The 21,052-nt window shown below is 39.3% G+C and overlaps 1 protein-coding gene across 5 annotated transcripts in view; it reads right to left on the bottom strand.

The window, feature by feature from the left end:
* Nucleotides 1-21,052, bottom strand: part of LOC128698057 (neuralized-like protein 2) — a 77,110-nt gene that overhangs the window by 12,516 nt on the left and 43,542 nt on the right. For 4 of the 5 annotated variants that reach the window (XM_070097512.1, XM_070097515.1, XM_070097516.1 and 1 more), the window contains exons 5-6: nucleotides 11,295-11,442; nucleotides 10,995-11,132 (exon numbers count right to left, since the gene is read on the bottom strand). In XM_070097512.1, coding sequence (XP_069953613.1) covers nucleotides 11,017-11,132; nucleotides 11,295-11,442 — 264 coding nt within the window. In that variant the 3' untranslated portion in view covers nucleotides 10,995-11,016. The remainder of the gene's footprint in view (nucleotides 1-10,994; nucleotides 11,133-11,294; nucleotides 11,443-21,052) is intronic. The other variant, XM_070097514.1, reaches the window with a different exon arrangement.

Below are 21,052 nucleotides of genomic sequence, written 5' to 3'. Positions count from 1 at the left end.
ACCAAGAAAACGAGAATACAACCATAAATACTATACGAAAATAGACCACAAAGTCGGCATTTTAATTAAAAAAAACGGTCAGTTTTTTTTTTCTCATTATGCACTGCATGCTCCAGGATTTTTTTTATATGGTGCACACTGACCACACAGACCCATTCTCTCACATGTGGGCCTACCAGCTTTCTCCTGCCTGATTTGAAGCCGCTAGAATTTATGAGTATATATACATCAAACACGGTACCTCGTAAACGTATATATACGGCCGCGACAGTCAAAGGGTTAAAAGTAGGGGATGATACTGTGTTGGAGTGGTTGGTATTTTTGTTTAACCCTTTCAGGGTCCAGTGGCCAAATTTCAAAGTGTGCACCAGTGTCCAAGAATTTTCAAAAAATAATTGTTATTTTTTTTTTATGAAATGGTAGTACAAAATTAGATAGAAAATTGGCGAAATTATGCTCTCGCGAATTTTGATGCGTCAGTGATATTTACGCATCAGTGATTTTGCCAACTTTGACTCCCATTTTAGGCCAATTACATTATTCCAGTTGACCAAATTCTTAGCCATTTCACTAGCATTACTTCTATTATATCGACTGAGCACAAGAAATCGCCAAATCAACTATTTCAACTACAAAATAAAGTGATCGGAAATTGGTAATTTGGGCAATTTAACGCAAAGTTCAAAATACTCCAATTTCAAAATAGGGTCCAGAATAAACAATTAACCCTTTGAGGGTTTCGGACGTACTAGTACGGCTTAGGCGCAGGGGTTTTTGACGTACTAGTATGCATAAATTCTAGTGCCGTCAAATCTCGCGGGAAAAGGCTGGTAGGCCTAGATGTGAGAGAATGGGTCTGTGTGGTCGGTGTGCGCGGTAGAAAAAAATCTGGGACCCAGTGGTGCATTGTGGGAACGCCATCTTAGTAAACAATGTCCACCATGCCTCACGGTAAGAAGCTCCTCACTCCTCGGCGAATTGGGACACTTTTGTTCCCCAGTGACAGTTCTAATACAGATGGAAGTGCCAGTGAAGATGAGTTTCAAGGTTTTGGTGAGGTTTTGACCGAAACTAATGACCATAATATCGGTAATAGTGAGGAAAACCCAGACGACCCTCAGCCTTCCACCTCTGGTGCTGGGCCGTCTTGTTCACGTTCATTTGTACCAGAATCCAAGAGGAAACTTCTATTTTCCCAAATCCCAGACTCAGATGAGAGCATGTGTGATGATAGTGATAGTGAATATGAACTACAAGCTCTTCAAACTAGTTCCAGTAGTGATAGTGAAGTGCAATATTCCCCAGTGAAGCGTCAGTATATACAACGATATATGCGCTCTGGTAGTGTGCCATATGCTATTCCAAGGGGAAGGAGTGCATCTCGGAGTACATCCAGTGGCTGTACAACAGGAACAGACAGTGAAAATGATGATGATACTGTTGCAGTTGGGATGGAAAATGTGCGTGGTGGTAGTGGTGCCGGCGGTGAGGCACCAGCAGTGGGCCATGCTGCCACCCACGCTGCCACCCACGCCACTGCCTCAGCTGATCTACAACAAAGGCCACCATCCCCCACCCGCCCACCACACCAGCCTCCACAACCACAACCTCCACAACCACAACCTCCACAACCACCTGTCATTGTCCAGTACCCACCAGCAGACCGCACCTGGGATTGGCAGGAAGCTGTCAATTTTGTTCCAAATGCCCACCAGTTTGATGACAGCCAAAGTGGAATACGGCCATCTTGTACACTTGGGAACAATGCCACTGAACTGGAATGTTTCGAGTTATTCTTTGATGAACCACTGATGGAAAGTATTGTCATGGAAAGCAACACATACTACGAGTACACCATGGCAAACACATTACTTTCACAAAAATCATTTCTACACCAGTGGAAGGAGGCAACTGTGGCCGAGATGTATCTTTTCTTTGCCACAATAATGCTTATGCCACATGTGTATAAGCACAAAGTGAAACCATACTGGTCAACAGACTGCCTGATTGCAACCCCAGGTTTCAGTGATATAATGCCAGTGAATCGATTTGTGCTAATGTTACGTATGCTTCACTTCTCAGACAAAACCAGACCTGACAGAAACGACAGGTTATATAAGATTAGGAATGTGTTTGTGTATCTGAAAGAGAAATTCAGTACGCATTTTTATCCCTTCAGGAAGCTTGTAATTGACAAGTCTTTGATTCTGTTCAGAGGAAGACTTTCTTTCAAGCAATACATACCAAGCAAGAGGAAACGCTTTGGTATAAAGTTGTTTGTGCTTTGTGATTGTTACAGTGGTCTGGTATTGGATATTATTGTGTACACTGGAAGTTATACATTGCAAAATACCAGGAAGTTATTGGGCATCTCAGGTGATGTGGTTAGAACAATGATAGAACCATACCTTGGTAAGGGGCATATATTGTATACAGATAACTGGGACACAAGCCCCTCACTCAGTGATTTTTTGCGCGTGAACATGACAGATGTGTGTGGCACAGTGTGTGCAAATCGGAAACATATGCCCAGGTTTGACGCTGGCACTCGTAGAGGTGAGGTGCAGGCGTTTGCTGCCAATGACATCATGGCATTTCGGTGGCATGACAAATGAGATGTCGCACTGTTGTCATCAGTTCACCCTAATGAAATGGTAGACAGTGGCAGGCAGCATAGAGAGAGCAATGAACCCATTCTAAAACCTGCAGCCGTGATTGATTACACCTTCAACATGCATTCAGTGGACAAATGTGACATGCAGATTGGGTTTGCTGATTGTGTTCGCAAGAGTTGTAAGTGGTGCATCAAACTCTTTTTCCATCTTCTGGACATTTCCATGCTCAATGCTTATAATATGTATAAGATGAGGACCAGAAACAAACCACAGTACGGCGAATTCTGTTTGTCTGTCATCAGACAAATGGTATTCAAGTACCAAGGAACAGCACCTGCAATTGACCGCCCACCAAATTATCAACAACTACCTGCTCGTCTGAAGCATGGTGATCACTTCCTGGTAAAACTGCCTGCTACTGCTTTGAAGAAAAAGGCTCAGAAGAGGTGTTACGTCTGTGCACATACAAAAAAACGCACACAACAACGCAGAGACACTCGTTTTATGTGTGACGAGTGTAAAACACCACTGTGCATGACACCATGTTTCAAAGAGTTCCACAGGCTGCAGAACTTCTAGAAACATTCCCTGTGACTGTATATGTGTATATAAAATATAGAAAAATAGTAATAAACAACATTTCATATAGTTTGTGTAAATATTTTCTATAAACTAAATAATGACAACAGTGTTTACGCTCTTATTGTGTAGTATTGAAAAAGAAATAACTTACAAAATACTGATCATGTTGGCCTCAGAGGCCGTAAAAGTTACTCAGAAAAAGAAAAATTGAAAAATAATTGAAAATAGTACATAAAAAAGTAAATAGAAAAATACCAGGTGACGGCAGTCAGCGATGTTATCATATGTTGTTCAATTTTGGCAAACTTCACGCCTCCATATCTTGGTAAGTATTGATGGTAAAAATTTTTTGTTTAGCCTATAATGTTTAGGAAAAAACTGTTTTTTCATAAGAAAAAAATAATTTTTTTTTTTTTGAAATTTGGCCGACCCTGAGAACGAGTTTCTGAGAGAGCCTGTCGACCCTCAAAGGGTTAAACAACTATAAAAAACATACGAAAAAACACTGCAAAGTTGCTGTTTTAATCGAAAATTACAGTCTCAGTTTTTTCTCTCATTATGCACTATGTGCTGCAGGACTTGTTTTATGTGGTGCACACATACCACATAGACGTATTCTCTCATATCTAGGCCAAAATTTACCGCTCACAGCTTATCAGAGTGAGCTGAGCTCATGACGTAGATCTACAGTTTGGACCCTCAATGTAAAGCCATAGATCTACGGCATGGACCGTGAAAGGGTTAATAAATGTATGAAAGAGGGGAAGGTACCTAGGGATTGGCAGAAAGCATGTATACTTCCTATGTATAAAGGGTAAGGGGACAAAAGAGATTGTAAAAATTATAGGGGAATAAGTTTACTGAGTATAAAAGGTAAAGTGTACGGTAGGGTTATTATTGAAAGAATCAAGAGGTAAGACAGAGAGTAGGATTTCTGATGAGCAAGGAGGCTTTAGGGTGGGCAGGAGGATGTGCAGATCAAGTGTTTACCTTGAAGCATATATGTGAACAGTATGTAGATAAAGGTAGGAAAGTTTTCATTGCATTTATGGATTTAGAAAAGGCATATGATAGAGTGGATAGGGAAGCAATGTGGCAGATGTTGCAAGTGTATGGAATAGGCAGTAAGTTACTAAATGCTGTAAAGAGTTTTTATGAGGGTAGTGAGGCTCAGATTAGGGTGTGTAAGAGAGAAGGAGATTACTTCCTGGTAAAAGTAGGTCTTAGACAAGGATGTGTAATGTCACCATGGTTGTTTAATATATTTATAGATGAGGTTGTAAAAGAAGTAAATGCTAGGGTGTTGGGAAGAGGAGTGAGATTAAATATGGGGAATCAAGTACAAAATCGGAGTTGACAGTTACTTTTTGCTGATGATACTGTGCTTATTGGAGATTCTAAAGAAAAGTTGCAAAGGTTAGTAGACGAGTTTGGGAGTGTGTGTAAAGGTAGAAAGTTGAAAGTGAACATAGATAAGAGTAAGGTGATGAGGGTATCAAATGATTTAGATAAAGAAAAATTGGATTACACATTGGAGAGAGGGAGTATGGAAGAAGTGAATGTTTTCAGATATTTGGGAGTTGACTTGTCAGCAGATGAGTTTATGAAGGATGAGGTTACCCATAGAAGTGATGCAGAAAAAAAGGTGCGTGGTGCGTTGAGGTATATGTGGAGACAAAAAAACGTTATCTATGGAGGCAAAGAAAGGAATGTATGAAAGTATAGTGGTACCAACACTCTTTCTTTCAATGTACCAGCTGTATCCCACTGAGGTGGGGTGGCCCAAAAGAAAAAAACAAGTTTCTCCTATTAAATTTAGTAATATATACAGGAGAAGGGGTTACGAGCCCCTTGCTCCTGGCATTTTAGTCACATCTTACGACACGCATGGCTTATGGAGGAAGAATTCTGTTCCACTTCCCCATGGAGATAAGAGGAAATAAACAAGAACAAGAAAGAATATAGAAGAAAACCCAGAGGGGTATGTATATATATATGCTTGTATATGTATGTGTAGTGTGACCTAAGTGTAAGTAGAAATAGCAAAATGTACCTGAAATCTTGCATGTTTAAGAGACAGAAAAAAGGATACCAGCAATCCTACCACCATGTAAAAGAATTACAGGCTTTCGTTTTACACTCGCTTGGCAGACGGTTGCTGTCTACCAACCTACTACCTACAACCAATACTCTTATATCAGTTATTTTTATATAGCTGGACTTCAGTACTGGAAATGGGAAGTACAATGCCTGCACTTTAACCCTTTGACTGTTTCGGTCGTATATATACGTCTTACAAGCCAGCATTTTTGAAGTATTTTTTTTTTTTTCAACAAGTCGGCCGTCTCCCACCGAGGCAGGGTGACCCAAACAAGAAAGAAAATCCCCAAAAAGAAAATACTTTCATCATCATTCAACACTTTCACCACATTCACACATTATCACTGTTTTTGCAGAGGTGCTCAGAATACAGTGGACCCCCGGTTAACGATATTTTTTCACTCCAGAAGTATGTTCAGGTGCCAGTACTGACCGAATTTGTTCCCATAAGGAATATTGTGAAGTAGATTAGTCCATTTCAGACCCCCAAACATACACGTACAAACGCACTTACATAAATACACTTACATAATTGGTTGCATTCGGAGGTGATCGTTATGCGGGGGTCCACTGTACAACAGTTTAGAAGCATATACATATAAAGATACACAACACATCCCTCCAAACTGCCAATATCCCAAACCCCTCTTTTAAAGTGCAGGCATTGTACTTCCCATTTCCAGGACTCAAGTCCGACTATATGAAAATAACCGGTTTCCCTGAATACCTTCACTAAATATTACCCTGCTCACACTCCAACAGATCGTCAGGTCCCAAGTACCATTCGTCTCCATTCACTCCTATCTAACATTCTCACGCACGCTTGCTGGAAGTCCAAGCCCCTCGCCCACAAAACCTCCTTTACCCCCTCTCTCCAACCCTTTCGAGGACGACCCCTACCCCGCCTTCCTTCCCCTACAGATTTATATGCTTTCCATGTCATTCTACTTTGATCCATTCTCTCTAAATGACCAAACCACCTCAACAACCCCTCTTCTGCCCTCTGACTAATACTTTTATTAACTCCACACCTTTTCCTAATTTCCACACTCCGAATTTTCTGCATAATATTTACACCACACATTGCCCTTAAACAGGACATCTCCACTGCCTCCAACCGTCTCCTCGCTGCTGCATTTACCACCCAAGCTTCACACCCATATAAGAGTGTTGGTACTACTATACTTTCATACATTCCCTTCTTTGCCTCCATAGATAATGTTTTTTGACTCCACATATACCTCAACGCACGACTCACCTTTTTTCCCTCATCAATTCTATGATTAACCTCATCCTTCATAAATCCATCTGCCGACACGTCAACTCCCAAGTATCCGAAAACATTCACTTCTTCCATACTCCTCCTCCCCAATTTGATATCCAATTTTTCTTTATCTAAATCATTTGATACCCTCATCACCTTACTCTTTTCTATGTTCACTTTCAACTTTCTACCTTTACACACATTCCCAAACTCATCCACTAACCTTTGCAATTTTTCTTTAGAATCTCCCATAAGCACAGTATCATCAGCAAAAAGTAACTGTGTCAATTCCCATTTTGAATTTGATTCCCCAAAATTTAATCCCACCCCTCTCCCAAACACCCTAGCATTTACTTCTTTTACAACCCTATCTATAAATATATTAAACAACCATGGTGACATTACACATCCCTGTCTAAGACCTACTTTTACCGGGAAGCAGTCTCCCTCTCTTCTACACACCCTAACCTGAGCCTCACTATCCTCATAAAAACTCTTTACAGCATTTAATAACTTACCACGTATTCCATATACTTGCAACATCTGCCACATTGCTCCTATATCCACTCTATCATATGCCTTTTCTAAATCCATAAATGCAATAAAAACTTCCCTACCTTTATCTAAATACTGTTCACATATATGCTTCAATGTAAACACTTGATCTACACATCCCTTACCCACTCTGAAACCTCCTTGCCCATCCGCCATCCTACATTCTGTCTTGCCTCTAATTCTTTCAATTATAACCCTACCGTACACTTTTCCTGGTATACTCAGTAAACTTATTCCTCTATAATTTTTACAATCTCCTATGTCCCCTTTCCCTTTATATAAAGGGACTATACATGCTCTCCGCCAATCCCTAGGTACCTTCCCCTCTTTCATACATTTATTAAACAAAAGTACCAACCACTCCAACACTATATCCCCCCCCCTGCTTTTAACATTTCTATCATTTCTATCAGTTCCAGCTGCTTTACCCCCTTTCATTCTATGTAATGCCTCACTTACCTCCCCCACACTTACATTCTGCTCTTCTTCACTCCTAAAAGATGGTATACCTCCCTGACCAGTGCATGAAATTACCACCTTTCTTTCTTCCTTAACATTTAAAAGCTCCTCAAAATATTCTCGCCATCTACCTAATACCTCCCTCTCCCTCTACTAACTCCCCTACTCTGTTTTTAACTGACAAATCCATACTTTCCCTAGGCTTTCTTAACTTGTTTAACTCACTCCAAAAATTTTTCTTATTTTCATTAAAATTTCTTGACAGTGCCTCTCCCACTCTATCATCTGCTCTCCTTTTGCACTCTCTCACCACTCTCTTCACCTTTCTTTTACTCTCCATATACTCTGCTCTTCTTATAACACTTCTGCTTTGTAAAAACCTCTCATAAGCTACCTTTTTCTCTTTAATCAGGCCCTTTACTTCATCATTCCACCAATCACTCCTCTTTCCTCCTGCCCCCACCCTCCTATAACCACAAACATCTGCCCCACATTCTAATACTGCATTTTTAAAACTATTCCAACCCTCTTCAACCCCCCCCCCACTACTCATCTTTGCACTAGCCCACCTTTCTGCCAATAGTCGCTTATATCTCACCCGAACTTCCTCCTCCCTTAGTTTATACACTTTCACCTCCCTCTTACTTATTGCTGCCACCTTCCTCTTTTCCCATCTACCTCTTACTCTAACTGTAGCTACAACTAAATGATGATCCGATATATCAGTTGCCCCTCTATAAACATGTACATCCTGGAGCCTACCCATCAACCTTTTATCCACCAATACATAATCTAATAAACTACTTTCATTACGTGCTACATCATACCTTGTATATTTATTTATCCTCTTTTACATAAAATATGTATTACTTATTACCAAATCTCTTTCTACACATAGCTCAATTAAAGGCTCCCCATTTACATTTACCCCTGGCACCCCAAATTTACCTACTACTCCCTCCATAACATTTTTACCCACTTTAGCATTGAAATCCCCAACCACCATTACTCTCACACTTGATTCAAAACTCCCCACGCATTCACTTAATATTTCCCAAAATCTCTCACTCTCTCCTCTACACTTCTCTCTTCTCCAGGTGCATACATGCTTATTATAACCCACTTTTCACATCCAATCTTTATTTTACTCCACATAATCCTTGAATTAATACATTTATAGTCCCTCTTTTCCTGCCATAGCTTATCCTTCAACATTACTGCTACTCCTTCTTTAGCTCTAACTCTATTTGAAACCCCTGACCTAATCCCATTTATTCCTCTCCACTGAAACTCTCCCACCCCCTTCAGCTTTGTTTCACTTAAAGCCAGGGCATCCAGCTTCTTCTCATTCATAACATCCACAATCATCTCTTTCTTATCATTTGCACAACATCCACGCACATTCAGACTTCCCACTTTGACAATTTTCTTCTTCTTATTCTTTTTAGTAATCTTTACAGGAAAAGGGGTTACTAGCCCATTGTTCCCGGCATTTTAGTTGACTTTTACAACACGCATGGCTTACGGAAGAAAGATTCTTATTCCACTTCCCCATGGATATAAAAGGAAAAGTAATAAGACCAAGAACTATTAAAATAAAATCAAAGAAAACTCAGGTGAGTGTGCATAAATAAACGTGTACATGTATGTGTAGTGTGACCTAAGTGTAAGTAGAAGTAGCAAGACATACCTGTAATCTTGCATATTTATGAGACAGACAAAAGACACCAGCAATCCTACAATCATGTAAAACAATTACAGGCTTTCGTTTCACACTCACTTGGCAGGACGGTAGTACCTCCCTGGGTGGTTGCTGTCTACCAACCTACTACTATACGTATATGTATACTCATAAATTCTAGCGGCGTCCAATCAAGCAGGAGAAAGCTGGTAGGCCCACATGTGAGAGAATGGGTCTGTGTGGTCAGTGTGCACCATATAAAAAAAGTCCTGCAGCACGCAGCGCATAATGAGAAAAAAAAAAACTCCGACCGCTTTTAATTAAAATGCCGACTTTGTGGTCTATTTTTTATAGTATTTATGGTTGGATTCTCGTTTTCTTGGTCACAATTGATAGAATGGAAAATGCATTATAGCAATAGAGGTGATTTTGATTGGTTTTACTATGAAAAAAACCTTGAAATGGAGCTCAAAATAGGGGAAATGTTTGATTTTTGCTGATGTTCAAAAGTAAACAAATGATGTCATTTTCCGATAAATGTTCAAGTAGCCATTCTAATATGCAATCATGAATGGGTTGACATTATTTATACAGTTATTACAATATTGCAGTAGTCTGCATAACAGTAAATCTTCTATTTTTTGTTTGAATAAAAATTCAAAACAGAAAGAAAGAGTAATATCAGAGGGGCCTGGAGACGTGACTGACGAACAAAGAAAATGTTATTTTAGAGCCAGCAATGTCTGCACTGTTCATTCTGGACCCTATTTTGAAATTGTCATTTTTTTTTTTATTTTCATGAAATTGGCGAAATTGCAAATTCCTGACCACGTCATTGGGTAGTTGAAATCGGTAAATGGGCAGTTTCTTGTACTCAATCGATAGAAAAAATGGAGTTCTAAAGAAATAGCTATGAGTTTGGTTGACTGGAACAATGGAATTAGCCGAAAATAGGGCTCAAAGCGGGCGAAATCGCCGATTCGTAATTATCGCAGAGGTCGCTAACTTTGTGAGAGCGTAATTCTGTCAGTTTTCCATCAAATTTCGCTCTTTTGGTGTCATTACAATCAGGTAAAGATTCTCTATCATTTCATAAGAAAAAATCATTTTTGGGGGGGAAATTTTGCGACACCAGGAGACACCTCAGGATTTGGGGTTGCGACAGTCAAGGGGTTAAAGGAGGGGTTTGGGATATTGGCAGTTTGGAGGGATACGTTATATATCTTTATATATGTTTCTAAACTGTTGTATTTGGGTGCCTCTGGAAAGACAGTGATTATGTGTGAGTGAGGTGAAAATGTTGAACAATGATGTAAGTATTTTCTTTTTGGGGATTTCTTTCTTTTTGGGTCATCCTGCCTCGGTGGGAGACGGCTGACTTCTTGAAAAAAAAAATTACTGAAATATAAGGTAATATTTTCTGATATATTTTTGTGACCTAATTCATGCCTACATAAATAATTCATTACAACTGTAACCAGATATAAACACGTCAATAATTCATTACCACTGTAGCATGTTTAGCTATAAAAACTTTGCAGCCCAGTCCCTTAACCCATTATATGCATCTGTAATCTTTTCACTACTGCCCACACCATTAGTGTGGGGTACATAATATACTAAACTAAACTGTACATTAGTAATCGATGGCTTACTGTAATAAAATCTGAATAAGAAGAGATGACATTTATTACATGATGAAAGAGTATTACAGGAGGAAGATTAAAATGAAGCATACCTAGTGGGCAGCTCAACAACACTCAGCTCTCAAAGAGAAGGTAATCCTTAAGTCTCTGAGGAAGAGGTAGAGCATTGACCCCACGCTGAGCGATGTGCTTCAGGATGGTTTCTCGACATGCACTCTTCAGAGATGCTACTGAAATTGATCCAATAAATGTAAGTTACATCCAAAAACAAGGATTACAATTTCCTGTGATATGAAAAAGTTGATATCCAAATATTATTAAGTTCATAAACATCAGTTGAAAACATCAAATTCCAAAATTTTTTTGGATTGCACATTCAGCATGCAACACACCTCCATACAGTTGAACTATCCTAACTTGTTTTGTGGTTCCATATACATCAACAACAGCATACAGTGGAGCCTCTTTGTAAGGCAGCTTCTTGGTAAATGCTCCTTGATCCTCCCCATTGATTATGTAATGCATCTCAGCCAAGTTTCCCTGTAAACAACAAGAAAAACAGTATTGACCTTTTTAATACACACTCAATACAGAGTAGAATTACCATTGGCTTTATAACTAACACCCAGCATCCTCAAATCCATAAATACAAAGCACCTACACAAAAAAAGAGTACAGAATGGGTCACATAACCAGAGACCAAACAAAACGTTATTTGTCAATCCTAACCAGTCTGATGAGGAGGGCTAAAAAATTGTATTATGAGAACAGATTATCCAACTTACGAGGTGATATAAAAAAGACCTGGAAAACCCTATCAGAAATTCTAGGAACAAAAAAGATATCACGAAATAATGAAATTGAATTAACAAAACCAGATGAACCCCAACTCCCACCAACTGAAACAGCAAACAGACTCAATAATTTCTTCTCCACTATAGGAAAAAACCTTGCCAATAAAATCACAAGCTCAGATACCCCACCCAATGACTTCCTCACTGGCAATTACCCAAACACACTGTTCCTAGCTCCGACTAACCCTACTGAAGTCTCCTTTATTATCAACACACTAAAAAACAAGAGAGGAGATTTAAATACCTTACCACCCTTTATATACAAAAAAGCGTAACAAGTGCTATCACCAATTATTGCAACACTCTTTAACAAATCAACAGAATCCTCTACCTTCCCTACAGTTCTCAAAATAGCAAGGGCCACCCCGATCCATAAAGGTGGAGACCAAACAGATTTGAATAACTATAGGCCAATATCCAACTTACACGCTCTCTCTAAAATCTTCGAAAAATTAATTCATAAGCGAATCTATTCCTACCTCATCTCCCACAACATACTCAACCCCTGTCACTTTGGGTTCAGGCCTAATAAAAATACTAATGATGCTATTATACACATGCTAGAACACACATGCACTGCAATAGAGAAAAGAAGTCCCACTGGGGATCTTCATTGAATTACGTAAAGCTTTTGATACAGTTGACCATGACTTGCTCCATATAAAATTGTCGCACTATGGTATAAGAGGGCACTCCCTCAACTACCTAAAGTCTTACCTCAGCAACAGAAGCCAATATGTGTACACAAACGGGGCAAACTCTTCCGCACAGCCAATTACAGTTGGAGTCCCACAGGGAAGTGTCCTAGGCCCTCTTCTCTTTCTCATATACATAAATGCATCACAACTACTCAAACCCACACTATTTGCAGATGACACTACATATGTCTTCTCTCACCCGAGCCCAGTCACGCTAGCCAATACTGTAAATACTGAATTACAGAAAATATCTACCTGGATAAGGACTAACAAACTTACTCTAAACATTGACAAAACCTACTTCATTCAGTTTGGTAACAGAGCTACAGACGTCCCTCTTAACAAAATGATAAATGGATCACCTATCACAAAACTCACAGAGGGAAAATTCTTAGGAATCCACCTTGATAATAGACTCAAATTTCAAACACACATACAACAAATTTCCAAAAAAATTTCCAAGACTGTAGGCATACTATCGAAGATATGGTACTATGTTCCACAGTCAGCCCTCCTGGCCCTATATCACTCACTTATTTACCCCTATCTCACCTATGGAATTTGTGCATGGGGCTCAACAACAATAAACCATCTCAGACCATTAATTACCCAACAAAAGGCTGCAGTCAGAATGATAACAAATTCCCAATACAGGCAGCACACTCCACCAATATTCAAAACTCTAAACCTACTCACCATACAAAACATCCATACTTTTTACTGCACCTACTACATACATAGAACACTTAACTCTGATATAATAAGAATAAGAAAAATAAGAAAAGCAAAAAGGGATTACGAGGCTAAGGTTGCAAGGGATTCAAAGATTAACCCTAAAGGATTCTTTCAGGTATACAGAAGTAAGATTAGGGACAAGATTGGCCCACTAAAGAGTAACTCTGGTCAGATCACTGACAGTGATAAGGATATGTGTGAAATTCTAAATACCTACTTCCTCTCAGTTTCCACCCAGGAAAATACTAGCAATATTCTTGAAATAATAGATTATGTAGAACAGGATGATAATAAACTATGTACGATTGCGGTAACTAGTGACATGGTCCTCAGACAAATAGAGAAACTAAAACCTAACAAATCCCCAGGCCCTGATGAACTGTTTGCAAGGGTGTTAAAGGAATGTAAAGAGGAACTTAGCATACCTTTGGCTAATCTTTTTAACATATCACTACAAACTGGCATAGTGCCTGATAAGTGGAAAATGGCAAATGTAATACCTATTTACAAGGCAGGTGACAGGTCCTTGGCTTCGAACTATAGACCAATAAGCCTTACCTCCATAGTGGGAAAATTTATGGAATCAATAATTGCCGAAGCAATTCGTAGCCATCTTGACAGGCACAGATTGATTAATGAATCTCAACACGGTTTTACAAAGAGGCGTTCCTGTCTTACGAATTTACTAACATTTTTCACTAAGGTGTTTGAGGAGGTAGATCATGGTAATGAATATGATATTGTGTATATGGACTTCAGTAAGGCTTTCGATAGAGTTCCACACCAGAGGCTATTGAGGAAACTTAAGGCACATGGAATAGGAGGAGAAATTTTTTCCTGGGTAGAGGCATGGCTGACAAATAGACAGCAGAGAGTTTGCATAAATGGGGAGAAATCAGAATGGGGGCACGTCACGAGCGGTGTTCCTCAGGGGTCAGTGTTGGGCCCGTTGTTGTTCACAATTAACATAAACGACATAGATGAGGGAATAAATAGCGACATAAGCAAATTTGCTGATGACACCAAAATAGGCCGTCCAATTCATTCTAATGAGGACACTAGAGCACTCCAGGATGATTTGAATAGACTGATGCAATGGTCGGAGAAGTGGTAGATGCAGTTTAATACTGACAAATGCAAAGTTCTAAATGTTGCACAGGTAAATAACCATGCCACATATAAACTAAATAATGTAGATCTTAATACTACTGATTGCAAAAAGGATTTAGGAGTTCTGGTTAGCAGTAATTTAAAACCAAGACAACAGTGCGTTAGTGTTTGCAATAAAGCTAATAGAATTCTTGGCTTCATATCTAGAAGTATAAATAATAGAAGTCCTCAGGTTGTTCTTCAACTCTATATATCCTTGGTTAGGCTTCATTTAGACTATGCTGCTCAGTTCTGGTCACTGTATTACAGAATGGATATAAATGCTCTGGAAAACGTACAGAGGAGGTTGACAAAGATGATCCCATGTATCAGAAATCTTCCCTATGAGGATAGACTGAGGGCCCTGAATCTGCACTCTCTCGAAAGGTGTAGAATTAGGGAGGATATGATCAAGGTGTATAAATGGAAAACAGGAATAAATAAAGGGGATGTAAATAGCGTGCTGAAAATTTCCAGCCAAGACAGGACTCGCAGCAATGGTTTCAAGTTGGAAAAATTCAGATTCAGAACGGATATAGGAAAGCACTGGTTTGGTAATAGAGTTGTGGATGAGTGGAGCAAACTCCCGAGTACAGTTATTCAGGCTAAAACGTGTAGTTTTAAAAATAGGTTAGATAAATACATGAGTGGGTGTGAGTTTGACCTGACTAGCTTCTGCTGCTGGGTCTGGTGCAGTGCTCCATTCTTGAGTGGAGATGATCAGACTGGATGGGTCATTGGGCTAATCCGGGGGGAAGGGGTCATTGGTCTAATCCGGGGGGGGGGGGGGGGGGGACATGGACCTGCTCCACATGGGTCAGTAGGCCTGTTGCAGTGTTCCTTCTTTCTTATGTTCTTATGTTCTTATAAACCCTCCCCTCAAACGTCTCCTTACCAACCTCAACAGAACACATGACCATAACACAAGGCACAGATCACTCTTTGATGCTCCTCATGTCCACTTCACGATATGCAAAAACTCAATGCACATAAAAGGCCCTAAAATCTGGAATTCATTACCTGTGAATATAAAAGAAACACTGTCTGTTTATAAATTCAAGTCTTCTCATAAATCACTTACTCACCCACAACTAAATAAATACTGAAAAATTGTATCTCATAAATTGTATCTTATAAATGTTTCTCATTATTGTATCTCATAAATGTCTAACCTGTGACCCAATCAAACTTTGTTAATTTTTAATTACATTACCTAACAGAATACTCCATTCTATCGAATGCACAGCAACACAGTAAATGACTATATGACCTGTCTTTGTAATACACATTTGTGCTAAATTGTTATCTGTTTACAATAATGTTTTTATTTATTATTTATTATCACACTGGCCGATTCCCACCAAGGCAGGGTGGCCCGAAAAAGAAAAACTTTCACCATCATTCACTCCATCACTGTCTTGCAGAAGGGTGCTTTACACTACAGTTTTTAAACTGCAACATTAACACCCCTCCTTCAGAGTGCAGGCACTGTACTTCCCATCTCCAGGACTCAAGTCCGGCCTGCCGGTTTCCCTGAACCCCTTCATAAATGTTACTTTGCTCACACTCCAACAGCACGTCAAGTATTAAAAACCATTTGTCTCCATTCACTCCTATCAAACACGCTCACGCATGCCTGCTGGAAGTCCAAGCCCCTCGCACACAAAACCTCCTTTACCCCCTCTCTCCAACCTTTCCTAGGCCGACCCCTACCCCGCCTTCCTTCCACTACAGACTGATACACTCTTGAAGTCATTCTGTTTCGCTCCATTCTCTCTACATGTCCGAACCACGTCAACAACCCTTCCTCAGCCCTCTGGACAACAGTTTTGGTAATCCCGCACCTCCTCCTAACTTCCAAACTACGAATTCTCTGCATTATATTCACACCACACATTGCCCTCAGACATGACATCTCCACTGCCTCCAGCCTTCTCCTCGCTGCAACATTCATCACCCATGCTTCACACCCATATAAGAGCGTTGGTAAAACTATACTCTCATACATTCCCCTCTTTGCCTCCAAGGACAAAGTTCTTTGTCTCCACAGACTCCTAAGTGCACCACTCACCCTTTTCCCCTCATCAATTCTATGATTCACCTCATCTTTCATAGACCCATCCGCTGACACGTCCACTCCCAAATATCTGAATACATTCACCTCCTCCATACTCTCTCCCTCCAATCTGATATCCAATCTTTCATCACCTAATCTTTTTGTTATCCTCATAACCTTACTCTTTCCTGTATTCACTTTCAATTTTCTTCTTTTGCACACCCTACCAAATTCATCCACCAATCTCTGCAACTTCTCTTCAGAATCTCCCAAGAGCACAGTGTCATCAGCAAAGAGCAGCTGTGACAACTCCCACTTTGTGTGTGATTCTTTATCTTTTAACTCCACGCCTCTTGTCAAGACCCTCGCATTTACTTCTCTTACAACCCCATCTATAAATATATTAAACAACCACGGTGACATCACACATCCTTGTCTAAGGCCTACTTTTACTGGGAAATAATTTCCCTCTTTCCTACATACTCTAACTTGAGCCTCACTATCCTCGTAAAAACTCTTCACTGCTTTCAGTAACCTACCTCCTACACCATACACTTGCAACATCTGCCACATTGCCCCCCTATCCACCCTGTCATACGCCTTTTCCAAATCCATAAATGCCACAAAGACCTCTTTAGCCTTATCTAAATACTGTTCACTTATATGTTTCACTGTAAACACCTGGTCCACACACCCCCTACCTTTCCTAAAGCCTCCTTGTTCATCTGCTATCCTATTCTCCGTCTTACTCTTAATTCTTTCAATAATAACTCCTGTTTTTATCACTGAATATATCATTTCTTAGTTAATCTTAAGTTAATTTTAAGCCTGCCCATAATGCTCTGCATACAAGGGGCTTTGGCATGTTGCACTTTAATAACTGTATTCCTTTGTACTTCTCTGTATCATGTTCAAATTAATAAATAAATAAATAAATAAATAAATAAAATAAAATCCCTCATCTAATCATGGACTTAAACCATACTGAACTTCCAAAAATGGATTACAAGTGGAACTAATTATAATGGGATAAGATCCTTGAGCTAAGCTCAGACCTATTGGTCAATGTTTACACTGTTATTATGCAATAATTCTCTTGTTTTAATTATAAAATCAATAACATATTACTGAATTAAACTGCACTAAAGTGCATGGATTCCAGTTAAAAAAGCATTATAACATGTTTCATTAAGAGTTATAATTTGAGCCACATGAGCATTGTAAATTGAATTGTTAAGAATTACAATTCCAGCAATATTAGTATTACACAAACCAAATAAGACTAAATTGAGTGGAATTTGATAAAACTTGCAATATTATGGGATTGAAGTTGGCAAAAGAATTATCATGCAGTGGCAGCAGCAACATAAATGTGCCAGCAATATTTGTATTACAATTTATTGATACAAAATTATCATCATTTTTAATTATTTTATTGTTTTTAACCCTTAAATAGTCCAAATGTAGATCTACGTTTACTATGTTCACACACTATGTACACTAGTTTATAATATATTACCATTTGGTATGTTTTAGAGTTCAAATATGGGGAAATGCTTAACACTATCATCCCCTGCTTGTAACAGTTGTCATGATCCCCTTCATTTTACATAATGCCTCATACACCTGCCCCACAATCACACCCAGCTCTTCTTCACTCCTAAAAGATGCTATACCTCCCTGGCCAGTGCATGAAATTCCTGCCTCCCTCTCTCCATCAACATTTAGCAGTTCCTCAAAATATTCCCACCTCCAACTTCCCATCTACTAACTTCCATCCTCTGTTTTTAACTAACAAATTCAATCGTTCCCTATACTTTCTTAGCCTGTTTATCTCACTCCAAAAAGTTTTCTTATTCTCAGCAAAATTTGTTGACAGTGCCTCACCCACTCTATTATTTGCTCTCCTTTTGCACTGTCTCACCACTCTTTTCACATTTCTTTAACTCTTTGACGTTTCAGCCACATATATAGGTCTTACGAGCACCGTGTTTGACGTATATACTCAAAAATTCTAGCGGCGTCAAATCGAGCAGGAAAAAGCTGGAAGGCCCACATGTGAGAGAATGGGTCTGTGTGGTCAGTGTGCACCATATAAAAAAAATCCTGCAGCACGCAGTGCATGAGAAAAAAAACTCCGACCGTGTTTTTGAATTAAAACACCGACTTTGTGGTGTATTTTTATATAGTATTTATGGTTGTATTCTCATTTTCTTGGTCTCATATGATAGAATGGAAACCATATTATAGAAGTAGAGGTGATTTTGATTGGTTTTACTATGAAAAGAACCTTGAAATGGAGCTCAAAGTAGGGAAAATGTTTGATTTTTCCCGATGTTCAAAAGTAAACAAATCATATCATTGTCCAGTAAATATCCAACTAGCCATTCTAATATGTAGTCATGAAAGGGTTGACATTATTTATACAATTATTACAATATTGCAGCAGTCTGAATAACAGTAAATCTTCTATATTTTGTTTGAATAAAAATTCAAAATAGAAAGCAAGAGTAATATCAGAGGGGCCTGGATATGTGACTGATGAACAAAGAAAAATGTTATTTTAGTGCTAGGAATGTCTGCATTGTTCATTCTGGACCCTATTTTGAAATTGGCACATTTTTTAATTTGCATAAAATTGGCCAAATTGCAAAATTCTGACCACATTACTGGGTAGTTGTAATTGGTAAATGCTCAGTTTCTTGTGCTCAATCGATAGAACAAAAGGAGTTCTAAAGAAATAGCTATGAGTTTGGTCGACTGGAACAATGGAATTAGCTGAAAATAGGGCTCAAATTGGGCGAAATTGCCGATTTGTAAATATCGCCGAGGTTGCTAACTTCGCGAGAGCGTAATTCCATAAGTTTTCATTCAAATTTTGTTCTTTTGGTGTCATTACCATCGGGAAAAGATTCTCTATCATTTCATAAGAAATTTTCTTTTTTTTTCAAAAATTTTTCGACACCAGAAGACACCTCAGGATTTGGGGTTGCGACAGTCAAGGGGTTAATTCTCAATATACAGTTGAACCTCAAAAATCGAACTTAATCCATTCCAGGAGCTAGTTCTAAATTCGAAAAGTCTGAAATTCGAAGCAATATTTCCCATAAGAAATGATGGAAATACAATTAATCCGTTCCAGAAACTCAAAAATATAAACACAAAAAATACATTTTTTTTAGAGATTAATTACAGTTTTACATACAACAAATACTATAGTTTTTAATTATGTATAGTAATACATATAAAATAACATTTTTACTTACCTTTATTGAAGATTGGTGATGGCATCTGGAAGATAGGGAGGAGGAGAGAGGGAGTTGGGGCTAGTGTTTGGAAGGAGAATCCCCCTCCATGAAGACTTCAGGTAAAGCCCTCTCTGGGGTTACTTCCCTTCTCTGTCTTTTAATGCCACTAGAACCAGCTTGAGAGTCACTGGACCCCTGTCTCACATAATAACTGTCCACAGTCCTCTGTTTCTGGCACCTCTTTAACATTTCCCTAAAATGGGACATGATTCTGTCACTGAACTTGTTGCAAAGATGGCTTGTTTCAGCTTGCTCAGGGTGGTACTTCTGCACAAACATTTGGACATCATTCCACTTGGCACAAATCTCCTTAATCTTTGAAGAAGGCACCTCATCCACTCCCTATATTAACACCTTTCGCAACATCAGCTTCCTTGATTTGTTCTTTCTTTGACAGGATAGAACCGATGGTTGACTTGTTTTTCCCATACATCCTGGCAAGCTCAACAAGTCTCACACCACTCTCATACTTCTGTATTATTTCCTTCTTCACATCTATGGTGTTTCTCACTTTCTTTACCACAGGAGAACCACTAGCAAGTTTCTTTGGGACCATGGCAGCTTATTTCACAGTCCCACAAGCACTAAACACAACGAAATAATCGTAAAATGCGTGAATGAGCGCGCAGGTTAGTGTTCACTCAAGCATAAACAAAGCTAGGCTGCTCACGGCGCCTGCGTGGGGACACGGACAGAGCGGGTGGCAGACAGGTCCCATACCCAGCGGTCCGAAAATAGGAGCGCGTTCGATAATAGGGACACAGTTTGTCCGAAAAAATGGTCTTATTTTCAAAACGTTCAATATGTGATAAGTTCGATTTTTGAGGTTCCACTGTACTCCACCCTTCTCATATTACTTCTGCTTTGTAAAAATCTCTCATAAATGACCTTTTTCTTTTTTATCACACCCTTTACCTCATCATTCCAACAATCACTCCTTTTTCCTCTTGCACCCACCCTCCTATAGCCACAAACTTCTGCTCTGCATTCTATCACTGCATTTTTAAAACTATCACACCCCTCTTCAACCCCCACACTACTTATACTCTCACTAGCCCACCTTTTTGCCAATAGTTGCTTTTTATTATTTTTTATTATTATCACACTGGCCGATTCCCACCAAAGCAGGTTGGCCCGAAAAAGAAAAACTTTCACCATCATTCACTCCATCACTGTCTTGCCAGAAGGGTGCTTTACACTACAGTTTTTAAACTGCAACATTAACACCCCTCCTTCAGAGTGCAGGCACTGTACTTCCCATCTCCAGGACTCAAGTCCGGCCTGCCGGTTTCCCTGAACCCCTTCATAAATGTTACCCTGCTCACACTCCAACAGCACGTCAAGTATTAA

The sequence above is a fragment of the Cherax quadricarinatus genome, chromosome 58 (assembly GCF_038502225.1).
Source record: "Cherax quadricarinatus isolate ZL_2023a chromosome 58, ASM3850222v1, whole genome shotgun sequence".
Classification (NCBI taxonomy): domain Eukaryota; kingdom Metazoa; phylum Arthropoda; class Malacostraca; order Decapoda; family Parastacidae; genus Cherax; species Cherax quadricarinatus.
Note: the sequence above shows the minus strand (reverse complement) of the source record. Positions and strands in the feature narration are given on the sequence as shown.